The sequence below is a fragment of the Panthera tigris genome, chromosome B2 (assembly GCF_018350195.1).
Source record: "Panthera tigris isolate Pti1 chromosome B2, P.tigris_Pti1_mat1.1, whole genome shotgun sequence".
Classification (NCBI taxonomy): Eukaryota; Metazoa; Chordata; class Mammalia; order Carnivora; family Felidae; genus Panthera; species Panthera tigris.
The window spans coordinates 74,441,727-74,455,296 of NC_056664.1; the positions used below are offsets into that span (position 1 = coordinate 74,441,727).

At 35.0% G+C, this 13,570-nt stretch overlaps 1 protein-coding gene across 2 annotated transcripts in view; it reads right to left on the reverse strand.

The window, feature by feature from the left end:
• ME1 (malic enzyme 1) overlaps positions 1 to 13,570 on the reverse strand; it is a 188,262-nt gene that overhangs the window by 91,111 nt on the left and 83,581 nt on the right. For both annotated transcript variants that reach the window (XM_007090151.3, XM_042986745.1), the window contains exon 6: positions 4,134 to 4,237. In XM_007090151.3, the coding sequence (XP_007090213.1) occupies positions 4,134 to 4,237 (104 nt within the window). The remainder of the gene's footprint in view (positions 1 to 4,133; positions 4,238 to 13,570) is intronic.

Consider the following 13,570-nt stretch of genomic DNA (forward strand, 5'->3'; position numbering starts at 1 on the left):
TGCTTAAAGGGGCTGGAATTTAAGTATTAGATAAGAGTTTATCAATTTGAAGGCACCATCCTGAGATGCAAGATTTACAACCAGTAAGAATCTCAGGAGATGGTATCAATTCACTACTAGGATGGTTCCTGGAAACAGAGAAGGTAAAGGCTCATATTAAATATTGTTGAAATGCCAGGAATGCTGTGGCAGATGGCAAAAGGGGGATCATGAGTGCCTGAGAGTAATTCTAGAATGCATGTGCTAAGTAAGACCAGAAAACCCATCAAATTACTATGTTCCACTTGCAGGTCCAGAAAACACACCATACACAAAGCAATAAGGAATATGCCAATGAGAAGATATCCACATGAGTAAGTTTTGTGGTGGTTCTTTTCTAAAGGCCAGAACTGACAGAAGGAAAGGCTGTTAAAAGAATTAGGGTCAATGATAGCAATGGGGATGATAGGACCAGCTAAGGGTCAGAAGCCATGAGAAGCTAGGTGGACATAATTATCATTAGAGTGGCAAGGCTGGGGTTAGTGAGGGGCTGACCCACAGAGAGATAGTTTAAAAATACAGCATCTCTAGAGGCAAAACAGCTGACAAGGCTACTACTCAATACGTACAATCAAAATAAATAATAGATGAATGAACAAATCTGAGGGAAACTGCCCCAGTGAAGTCACAATCTCTCACTCAGTTTCCAAACCTGACCTAATTTTTTAACTCAAAACCATCTAGAGGCCTGGTGGGTGGGGGGTGGATGGTGCCTGGGTGGCTCAGTCCGTTAAGCATCTGACTCGTGATTTGGGATCAGGTCACGTTCTCGTGTCTCATGAGATGGGAGGCCCATGGTGAGCTCCATGCTCACAGTGTGGAGCCTGCTTGGGATTCTCTCTCTCTCTCTCTCTCTCTCTCTCTCTCTCTCTCTCTCTCCCTCTCTCTCCCTCTCTCTCCCTCTCTCTCTCTCAAAATAAATAAATAAACTTTAAAAAAATCCAGAGGGAAAGGTCTTCCAACACCATGGCAAGAATACAGGGTAATAATTCCCTTAATCCTTCTCCAATGGAACCTATAGCCCTTTATTCAGTAACTGTGCTCTGGAGACAGGGAATACCCAAACATTTCAAGGGCACAAAGTTGACAGTGATATCAGAAGACCTAAAGCATCTATATAATGTCAACCTCCTCATTAGAGTAGAGGCATATGGAAGCCAGTAATAAATGGAGCCCTGACCAAAGTCTAGCTCATAATGGGTCCATCCATTAGGACTACAGACTGATTTCCTCAGTCCCCAAATGCATAATCAGAACAGACTAACTTAGTAAGTGCCATAACACTCATATCAAGTCCTTGGCCTAGGAGGTAAAGAGCTATAATTGTGAAGAAAGTCAAGAGGAAGAATTTGAAACTGACCCACACAACCCTGAGAATGTAATAAGTAAAAAATACAACATAGTATTGGGTGAGGTAGGGGGGATTGGCAGAAATCAGTGTTCCCTTAAGTATCTAACTGGAATACAAGGATGATTCCAATGAAGTTATCCAAAGCTGTTGGTGGTTCCACATTGCAGCTCAACTTCTCCTCTTATCCACTCCTATTTCTGTCCCCTCCCTTGCAAAGGGGTTCACTTCAAAGGTACTCCTTAATGAACTCCATCTCGGAACCTGGTTCCTGAGTAACTCAATTTGCAACAGTTACATGTTACATGTTCTTTTTGAATTTAAGTTACATGTTCTTTTTAAATAATCTTGGGCTTATCTTCAGAACCATTTCCCAATTTAATTGGTGTCTCTTCTAGAAAACTTTTACCAAAGCAGCAACATGCTAGAAATATTTTTGAAAAATCCTGATATATATATATAATTATAATTATATATATATCATAATTCCTGATATACAGGTGCTCTCTGCATTTAAAATTATTGACTTTTCATCAATCTCTATATCCTTATCAAAGATCTTAGGTAATCCTTGAATTCACTGTTTTTTAAAAAAAGCTTTTCTGACTCTATATTGACACAGAGCGTTCAAAATTAGCTCATATCTCATTTTCTCCAGAAAGCTTCTCACTGATTCTAATAGAATTATTTCTATTTTATTTCATCAGCATTTAAGTATGTAAGTATATTAAGTATATAAGACATACAAACTATGTTCATAAACTTGTGTAACAGTTTCTTTGTAAGTATATTGAAGTGTATATAAAGATAGAATCTACTTACTCAAATAGACAATAAAAACAATTATGCTAAGAACGGCATTTTCCTCTTCTTTTATAGTGGCACAGTGTTCCCTACATACTGTTTTTGGTTTGTTTGTTTTTTTTAATGTTAGTGCATTTTTTGAGCGAGAGATGGAGACAGAGCATGAGTGTGGGAGGGGCAGAGAGAGAGAGGGAGACACAGAATCCAAAGCAGGCTCCAGCACAAAGCCCAACGCAAGGCTCAAACCCACAAACTGTAAGATCATGACCTGAGCCGAAGTCAGACGCTTAACCAACTGAGTCACCCAGGTGCTCCTCTGGGGTTTTTTAAAAAGAATTTTATTTTTAAGTAATCTCTACACCCAACTGGGGCTCAAACTCACAATCCCTGAGATCAAGAGTTGCATGCTTCACCAACTGAGCTAGCTGGGCACCCCTAACATAATCTCCTGATTAGTGTTGCTACCTAAAAAGTTACAGGTAATTTCAAAACATTACATTATATATGAGAAACTACTAGAAATTAAACTACTAGAAAAAAATACAACATAGTATTGGGTGAGGTGGGGGGGATTGGCAGAAATCAGTGCTCCCTTAAGTATCTAACTGGAATTAACTGTACCATGCAATCTTGAGCTTAAACTGTACAGTTTTCCAACTATTTCTATGAATAAGTACAGCTTAACCAAGTAAGTTAATAACAACAATAAATAAATCAGGCATGTGTGTTTAAAAAGTAGCTCATGCTAACTGGCAAATATACTCTTCCTTGAAACTTTGGGCAATAGGAGACTGAATATATTCTAAATATTGTGCAAGCTGATGAAAGCACTTTCTGCTGCTGCATACAACTTCTTAAAATTAAACCTTACACTAAAAAAAACCCCAGAAGTATGTCTCTAGTTACAGCTCATTCTAATGATGAGTTTATTTCTATGAAAAACCAAGGCAACGTATATGTTTTAAAATAGTACTTGGTTTTTGTGGTAGTAGCAAATGGGATGACTGTCCATTAGTGTGACAAAACTATCGCAGAATACATTACTAAATTATGGTGGAAATTTCTTTGTTGAAAGAAAAAAAAATGGAAAACTTTATAGTAGTACTTGGCCCACAATCTAGTGCTATTGAAACTAGGTGAAATACAGTAGTGCACTTTAATCATATACTGTAGATTTAATCAGAGACTCATGAACTGTGATTGGATGTCCTGTTTCTTAAACACCATTCTGACTTGTGGCTTATACTAACTCACATTTGCTCCCCACTTCCTCTGCTTCTCCTACCACAAAAGGGTCAGATACACCCACAAAGATGACTAAAGATCACATTTTATCAGCAGCCAGAAATGAAGTACAGACTGCCAATAATCACAGAAAGTCTTGCTCAGGTAATTTGGTCACTGACTACTGCCTCCTTCACCATAATCATGTATTTCAATAACCACAAGATCTAAAGATTTTTGTAAAAGTATCTTTAGGAATAGCAACAGAGACAACAGTTTTTTTAATTTTTTTTTAATGTTTGTTTATTTTTGAGAGAGAAAGACAGAGTGTAAGCAGGGGAGGGGCAGAGAGAAATGGAGACACAGAATCCAAAGCAGGCTCCAGGCTCTGAGCTGTCAGCACAAAGCCCAACGCGGGGCTCAAACTCGCCAACCTCGAGATCATGACCTGAGTTGAAGTGGGACACTTAACCCACTGAGCCACCCAGGCTCCCCCAGAGACAATCTTTTTTGAGACAGATACATGACTTTATCATTTAGTCACTAATAACCATGACAGTGTATGTGTGTGTGTGTGTGCGCCCGCATTTCAAACAAATCCCTTCTAATTACTAAACACACTACACCAAACTTGGATACTTGTGTAGTTTATTATGTTAGGTTATCTTTAAATTTTTGAAATTCAATTCAAATAAAGATAAATAAAGATGATACGTACTTGGAAGAAACTGCCTCCATGAATTCATCCAAAAAGTCATCATATTCAGGACCTCTCACTCTTCTCTGCCGTAGCCCAATGTACAACGGATCTTTAAGTAAATCCTATTAAAAAAAAAAAAGTTACCATAGATATAGAAATAATGATAGGTATATCATTCATTCTTTCTGCGCTTCAGTTTCCTCATCTACATACATAATGAGGATAGAAATGGAAATAAAATCTTTCCATACTGAGCCAGAATTCACCTACAGAGTATTATATTTTATTAGTATTACATATCTACAGTATTCATATGTCAAATAAGAAAAGTAATTACTAGACATTAAAACATTCTGCCTTATTTTGGGGATGATAAAAGGAATTAAAATCTCTCAGTAGTGCTAATTAGAAGACTTCAATTCAGATTTTACAGGCAAAGTTTATCATACAGAAAAATAATATTGAATTTTGAAGTATTACATTAGTTTAGGAAATGGAAAGATACCAATTCTTTTCTTAGATTTATTTTGTTTTTGAAAGTAAAATCTTCAACAAGCATTTTAGTTACAGTTTTAATATATTAACTGGCTGATATTAAAAATAAATTTTTACCCTTAGCTAAAGTTTTCTTAAACTTTTTAAACTTTACAAAGCTCAAGTTTACTCTGTTCAAGTTTTGGTATAAGTAATAGTGTTTTTTATGAGATCAATTTTTTCAATGTATAAAATGCATACATAACAAAAGCTCTCAGTAAAGTAGGAATAGTAAGGTAGGAACTTCCTCAACCTAATAGAGGGCATCTGTGGAAAAACCACAGCTAATAATATATTTAACAGTGAAAGATTGGACGCTATTCCCCTAAGACTGGAAATAAGCAAAGATATCTACTATCACTATTCAACACTATACTGGAGACCCAAGCCATTACAATACGGCAAGAAAAAGAAAACATAAGAATATAGGCTGGAAAGAAAAAAGTAAACTTTTTATTTGTATACATATGATCACGTACATGGAAAATACTTAGAAATCTATACACACAAAATAACCCACTAGAAAAAAAATATGTGAATTTAACACAGATCTAAGATCAACATACACAAATCAACTCTATCTCTATATACTAGCAATGAACAGTTGAAAATGAAATAAAATATATAGCCTCATTTACAATAGTATTCCAAAACATAAAATTCACAGGGATATATTTCAGAGAATGTGTGTAAGCCCAATACACTAGAAACTACAAAATATTGCTGAAACAAATTTAAAAAGACAAACTGCTTTTGTGGACTAGAAAGAAAACTGCATTCTATGCCATGTTATAGTGAAACAATGGAAAAACTGTCATCTTCTGTAACCTGAAACACAGATGATGTACCTAAAGAACTTGTGAATCTGGCTAAAGAGATACCCGGGAAGAATGCTGAATGTGTAAATTGGCTTCTCTTAGCTGTATGATAAAGTCAAAACAGAGATGAGATAAATAAGGAAATGTTTAGCTTGTGAGCAAAATTTAAAGAGAATACAGAGGACACAAGACTTGCTTGTGAAAGATTTCCAAAGTAAAATAAGGCCTGCAGTCAAAGATTCAACTGTGTAGTTAGCACACCTTTTGTGGGAAACTCTGATTTAAATTGGAGCCTAACAGACCATCTTGACTAGATAAAAAGAACTGGTTCTGCAGCATTCTGATATGGCAGCCAATGTCAGGAGAAGGTCTGTTTTGAAAATAATTATGAGTAAGTCCTTTCTTTATCTAATGAAGTAGACAGTCTCATATAAAAAGTCTTCAAAAATTTTTTTAGGGTACGGTACTATTTGGACGATTTGGAACAGAGACACTCCAAAATGAAAACACTTCTCTGGGCCCCCAACTTTCCACAGGCAGAGAGCGGACAGAGAAAGCTATTCAGCTGCAACATGCCCATTTCTTATGGAAAAGGAGGGATAGCTCAAAGGACAACGCCAAGAGCTCAGACTCAGATCCAAAAGCCTAAAAGAACAATGAACTACAGAACCACTCTTAGGAAACACAACTAGGCCCCCTTCAAAAAATATGCCCTCCCCCTAGGTAGGCAGCCTGGCAACATGTGTCCAGTGGCAATTCAAAATTGCCACGAGCCACTGAGAGTAATATGATTCTTATTCCTCCCATTTTGAATCGAAGTGTTGATTATGGTTATTCTGTTCCTGCCTCACCACTGAATAGCTAAGAGCAGCCACACCAAGGAATAAAACACAAGAAGCTTCATTTGCATCTAGACCTGACTTAGATGACAGGATCCTGAACTTTGGGCCTGCTGTTGTTGTGGGATGAAACTTCTGGGAACCTAGGATGGAGATGTGCATATTTTACATGTAGAATGTAAACAATTTGTGAAGGATGAGAATCTAGATGGAAAAAGGCTGTGATAAGCATCCTGGCCTTCCTACCAATCCCAGTGAATCAATAACATTAATAAAGTAGTAATTGTTAGAAGTCACTAAATTTGGATGTGGTTTATTATGGATAAATGATATGTTTTTGCAGGTGTTGTGATGTTAAAAGGTTAACCATCTGAATCATCTGAGTTGGGATTTGCTAAAAGTCAACAGAAATTACAGCCCAGTTCATACCTATTATCCTAGTATAGTTATTAACAGCATCCTCTTTCAGTGGGTTTGGCCAATAGATTATGTGGTCATCCTACTTATAATGTACTACACAACAATGATTTAAGGCTTTCCAACTAGCTGGAAGTTAACATATTTAATCATATAAATGTATTTCAGATGAAATGTAAAATCTAAAACAGTGCTATTGTAAAGCCCAGCTGTTTTGTGAGGCCTGAAAACTTTAAACAATCTACTGGCAGGCTTCTTAAAAGCTGAGGTTGAAGTGCCAATGAGCTACTAATGGCTGCCAGAATTAAAATACCTTCTCCATGTGTGGAATATATTTGGACTTCGAAAATGTGAATTAGAAAAAGAACACAATTGAGAAAAGATGTTACACGTCCCCTCTTCTCTTTTCTCTCATTCTTTCCCATGCTAATAATTAAAGTATATATCATAAAGAAGTCCGACTACAATGAAGGGTCAATTATGAAGATTTATAAACAAGATAAAGCTTCTGAATTAAACCAGGAAGTTATAAAATTCTTACAGTCATAATGTCCTTGTCAAAAGTTACTATTTTTAAAAAATGTCATGATAATTAAGGCTTGAGTGCATTCATGGAGAGCTTTCTGACCAAAAAAATTAGTATCTACACAAAACAATTTAACAAGATTACCCAATTTTGATAATGGCTCCATAGACCAACTAGCTTGGCATACAAGTGATATTAATTCATTGTATTAAAAACTTCTTATGGCCATGAGTAAACATTTAATACATCTTTGATGGAGAATAAATCAAAGACTTGATATTAAGCAAGCACTTAAAAAAGGTTAGACTTTCTTTAGCAAGAGATGTCACATACAATACATGTGGTGTCATTAACGACTTATAAGCATGAAAAAAGGAAAAAGAGTAGGGGAAAAACAGTAAAAGACAAAACATATGGAGATATAAGAGAGTTCCAAAAAGGAGAGAAGGAGGGAATACACTGGTGAAGCTAATTACTCATTAACAATATCCCATTTCTGGAAAGTTGGAAATTTTTATTCAAAGTATTCATGTATTTAATGCTAACAGAAATCATTATCAACTTTCACCTTGTTCTGCTCTCTCACATTCCTGCCTTTCCAATATGGAGATGGAGAATTAAAAAATATTTTCTTAAGAATCAAAAAAATAATTTATTTTTCATTCCTAAATAGACGTTACTGTGTGTTTAGGGTTGCCAGGCATCCTGTATCTGTGGACATATCCTAAATTTAATGATTTTTATCCTGTGAACACCCTAAATATTCTGTATTCAGATTTTTTCCAACAAATTACAAAAATCTGGTAGTCAGAAAAAAAGTTTCTTAATATTTTAAGGACTCTTTTTTCATTACAAAGGCAATGTTTGCCTATAAGAAAATTTGAGAACACTGAAAAGTAAAATTAGAAACAAAGAATACCAATAATCTCTACTGACTACTAGCATCTTGATGCATATTCTTCTAGGTCCTTTTCTTTATGCATGTAGAATATTATCTCTCCAAATGTATGACAATATCATAGACTGTTTTATAACCCCTTTTCACATAGAATATATCATGAGGAGTTTTCAGGTCATTAGATGAACACTTTAAAAACTTGTGATCTGTATTCAAATTCTGGCCTCCTAGAAAGGATGAACAAATTAACATCTCCACCCAATGACACATAAGTACAGATCTTTCTTATGATAGACTTACATCCCAATAAACCCATCATAAATTGAAAATATCTTGAAAATGCATTTAATACACCTAAACTATGAAAAGCATATCTTAGTCTGTCCTCCCTTAAATGTGCTCAGAACACTTATATTAGTCTACACTTGGGCACAATCATCTACAAAAAGCCTATTTTATAATAATGTGCTGTATATCTCATTTAATTTCTTGAATACTCCACTGAAGAACAGAATGGCTGTCTGGGTACAGAATGTAAGCGTATTGGCTGTTTAACCTCGTGACCGTGTGGCTTACTGGGAGCTGCAGATGGCTGCCTCTGCCCAGCATCACAAGAGAGACAGAAGATCATACCACATACCATTGGCCTGGGAAAAGATCAAAATTCACAATGTGAAGTATGGTTTGTACTGAATGCATATAGCTTTGGTACCAATGTGAAATCCAAAAATCCTAAGCCAAACCATCATAAGTCAGGAACTGTCTGTATATCTATTTTGTTGCAGCTTCAAGTAAAAGTATTATCTTTCCAATAAATATGTGTGTGTGTGTGTGTGTGTGTGTATAATATACATATAAATATATAATAAATATAATACACAAATATTAAATATATAAAAATACATATATTTGCATATATAAAATGTTGTCAAGTAGCATTCATTTGTATTTTTCTTCGAATACTGTTAAACGTTTTTTATAAGTTTATTGATCATATTTATTTCTTCATTTGTAAATTATCTATGCCCATATGTCCCTAGGCAATTTTTACATTTCACATTTGACATTTTCTTACTGACTTCAAAGTGTTCTCTAAATATTCAGAATATTATCAATATTTATCTGTAATGGTATGAACACTCCCCACTTTAGCATTTGTTTTTAAGTTTTATTTATAATATACAGATAATCATTTTCTTTGTTGTTATTTACTCATTTTCAAATGAAAAAATCAGGTTCTGTAAATAGTATATAATTTTAGCTATTTTGCTGGCTCATATGATCAGTACAATTAAGCAAACCAACTGCCAACATTCAGTCAAGAGTCTGAGACATAAAATTTTAAATATTGCATAAAAGCAATACTTTAAATGTCAGCATGCATATGAGCTGGCACAAATTTTAAAAAGTGGTAGAAGTAAAAGTGATTAAAATCTGACTGTGATTCAGTAAATCTGAAGCAGGGCCCAGGATTCTGCATTCTTTTTTTTTTAATGTTTTATTTATTTTTGAGAGAGAGAGACAGAGTGAACAGGGGAGGGCAGTGAGAGAGAGGGAGACACAGAATCCGAAGCAGGCTCCAGGCTCCAAGCTATCAGCACAGAGCCCAACACAGGGCTCAAACCCACGGACCATGAGACCGTGACCTGAGCGGAAGTCAGATGCTCAACCAACTGAGCCACCCAGGCACCCCAGGATTTTGCATTCTTAACATGCACCCCTGGTAGTTCTGAAGTAGTTGCTTCATGGAACATATATTGAGAACCACCAATTTCAAATTTATATTATTAAGTTAAAATAAAAGTATTCTACTTCCCCAAAGGTTTCTGTCTCAGGTAAATATTTTGTCCTATTTTAGTTTATATAATGGGTATTCCTAAATAGATCACAAACTTCAAGAACTTCCTGATAGTTTTAGTGCATATAAACCAAACTGAAGAGACCTCATTTCATTTCCAAGGCATTGGTTTAGTATCTCAAAAAATAAAGAAATTCTTGATACCATCCATTATCATCTAATTTAGAGAGGATGAGATAAAAAGAGACCACAAAAAGTAAGCATGTGACACTACAGACCGAAAGCCTGGAAACTGAGTGATCTTCTTTCCTCTGGCTTTACTGTAATGATTAGTGTTCATTCCAGTGCAGGATCACTTGTCTGAAGTGACAAGCAATCCCATAATATGAAAGGAAGAAGACAGAAATGAAGGAGGGTGGAGGGACAAATGACATTCTATCTGGGACCCAATGGTAGGCAGAATAATGAGTTCCCCTATTCTTAGAACAGTAAACATGTTACCTTATGCAGCAAAAAGGACTGGAGATGTGATTAAGGGTGAGTCTTGAAAATTGAAAAATCTTTCCTGGCTGTAGTCAGAGAAAGAGATGTGACAATGGAAGTAAAGCCAGAAAGACACTACATTGCTAGCTTGAAAATGGAAAAAGAGTACCATGAACCAAGGAATGGAGGCAGTATTTAGAAGCTGGAAAAGACAGGATATGAAACAGCCCTGTAGACACCTTTAATGATTTTAGCCTTTTGAGATTTGTGGCAGACTTTTGACCTATAGAACTATAATGTAATATATTTGTGTTGTTTAAGGCATTAAGTTTGTAATAACTTTTTATGGTAGCAATAGAAAACTAACACATTAAAACCACATTTTAGCGCCAACACTAGTTTCTGTGCAAGGGCTAAAAGATACATGGCAGCTATATATGACATAAGGTTTGTAAGGTTTTTCTTCAGTTTCTCTCCATCATAGCTGGTTCATGCCAAATATGAAGAGCAGTTTCTGGAAGACAAGGGGGAATTTTCTGAATGCAAGAAGGCTTTGACTTTGTGAGATCAAGTTCCAGTAAGGATTCTAGATCTAGATACACTGTAAATATGAACCGAAGGGCAAATGAAACATAAAACCTGAATCAGAAATCTGAGACCTAGAGCAATGATTTCATAAATAAAGAATAACTATGCAAAAAACAAGTGCCCATGCCCTCTTTAAGAGTGACCAAATGTTATGGGCCAAATTGTGTCCTCACCAAAATCATATGAAGTCCTAACTCCCAACACCTCAGAATATATTTGGAAATGGAGTCTTTTAAAGAGGTAATTAAGTTAAATGAGGTCATTAGGGTGGGTCATAATCCAATATAACTAGTGTTCTTATAAGAAAATATTAGAACACAGATGCACACAGAGGAAAGACCACGTGAAGACACTGGAGAAAAACCAGAGGAAGAAAAGCCAAGAAGAGAGACCTTAGAAGAAATTAACCCTGTCAACACCTTGATCTTGGATTTCTAGCTTTCAGTACCCTGAGAAAATAGATTTCTACTAGTTAACCACCCAGTTTGTAGTACTATTTTGGCAGCCCCAGAAAACACACCACGTAATACATGAAGCAGTCTTCAAGACCTAATAAAACCTAGATCAGCATGTAGGGGACACAAGGAACATCTACTCACATCTTTAGTCAAACAGCAAACTTTGATATTGGTCACTTATATAAGAAAAATAGACAAATAATAAACATGATTACTACGAAAAGATTTTGCAATAATGATTTAAAAAGAAACTGAATATGGGATGCTGTTAAAAGACAACTGAAGAAAATTTACTTGAAGTAAATTGTATACAGCAACTGTTTCACAAGGAACATAAGTAAAATGTGATCTATAAAGTAACGGATGAAAAATAAGACAGACATACATATATCCTGACTAAATGAATGCTTTGCTTTATTAACCTAAAGAAAAAGAGTATTTTTTAGCCAAGCACTTTTATGGCTCAGTTTCAGTGTCTTTGTTCTTTTTTTTTTTTTTTTTAAGATTCTATTTTTAAGTAATACTCTACATCCAACATGGGGCTTGAACTTATAACCTCGAGATCAAGAGTCACATGCTCTCCCAACTGAACCAGCCAGGCACTCCATTACTGTCCTTGATCTTTAAACCTTCTTTAGGTGAAAGCTGCAGAGATTTAAGAAGTCAGGTGAGTATGATTTATACCAAGTGAAGAATGTCTTATCAATGGGCTCCTAATTTCTTTCCTGTTTTCACTACTACTCAATATAGGCATTTATAATAAAAGATGAAAACATTTATAATTTATAAAAACGGATCTAGTTCTCAAACTTTCCTACATTATTCTGGATAAGGAAGTAAGTTATTTTATCAATTGTTTGTGTATTTTTACCATGAGGTGCCAAACTGGACAGAGATTCACAAAAGACAGAAGATTAAAAGCTTTTACCACAGGGAAAAACAAAAAGTCTTTATCACAGGAATATTTTCACAGCAAACAATTTTCCACATGTGAAAGTGGAACATAAAGCAGCAACATAAAAACTCCATTATATTTTACACTGTCATATCGTAGTGAATTTTGTCTTCTCAGTAAAGCAGCAGTAAAAAGAAAAAGAAAAAAGGGTCAGAATGAATTAAATAAGAACATTAAGAGTTAGCAACTCATCTCAATCTAAATATTTCACTATTCTCCAATATATATTAATTAAGAGCTATAAACATAAAAATTCAGGTTATATTGCTCATAAGTTAGAATGTTACTAACAGATTTTGAACTCCAATAGCTAACAGAAAAATAAAATCATGTGTTGGAGCATTTCTATCTATTTTAAGCAACAGAAAAGTTAATCTAGAATCTAAATGGCTTCTATTCTTCCTGATATATAAGTGCTTTATTGTTAACAAAATACAGTTGATACGTGTCCCAAAAGTGAATAAAATTATGAAAAAGTTAACTAAAAAACAAAATATATTCTGCTTAATAAATAAAACATACCTCTATTAGTTTTTGGAAAAAAAGAAGACAGATGTATACTTAAAAAAACCATTCCTCTGATGAACCAAATCAAATATCACTATTTCTTTGCTTAAAATTTTGAATACCATATAACATTAGCAGAATAAACATTGTTGCTATTGCAAATGGAACAATTTTTGTTGATTAGTTATTACAAATACTTAGAAAAGCTGTTGAGTTTTAACATTTATTTTATAAGCATGGGGCGCCTGGGTGGCTCAGTCGGTCAAGCGTCTGACTTTGGCTCAGGTCATGATCTCATGGTCCATGAGTTCAAGCCTCGCATTGGGCTCTGTGCTGCCAGCTTGGAGCCTGTAGCCTGCTTTGGATTCTGTGTCTCCCTCTCCCTCTGCCCCTCCCACGCTCATACTCTGTCTCTCTCTGTCTCAAAAATAAACAAACATTAAAATAAAATATTTATTTTACAAGAAATCACTTTACTGAGGGCTCTAATTTGGTCATGATAATTTTTACTTGATTTTCTTGGTTTTCATGAATAAACATATTACCTATAAATAATGAAAACTGTGTCTTTTCCAGGAAACTATCACCTTTGTTTTTCTTGTCTTATTGCAAAGGCTAGTACTTTCTGAATAAT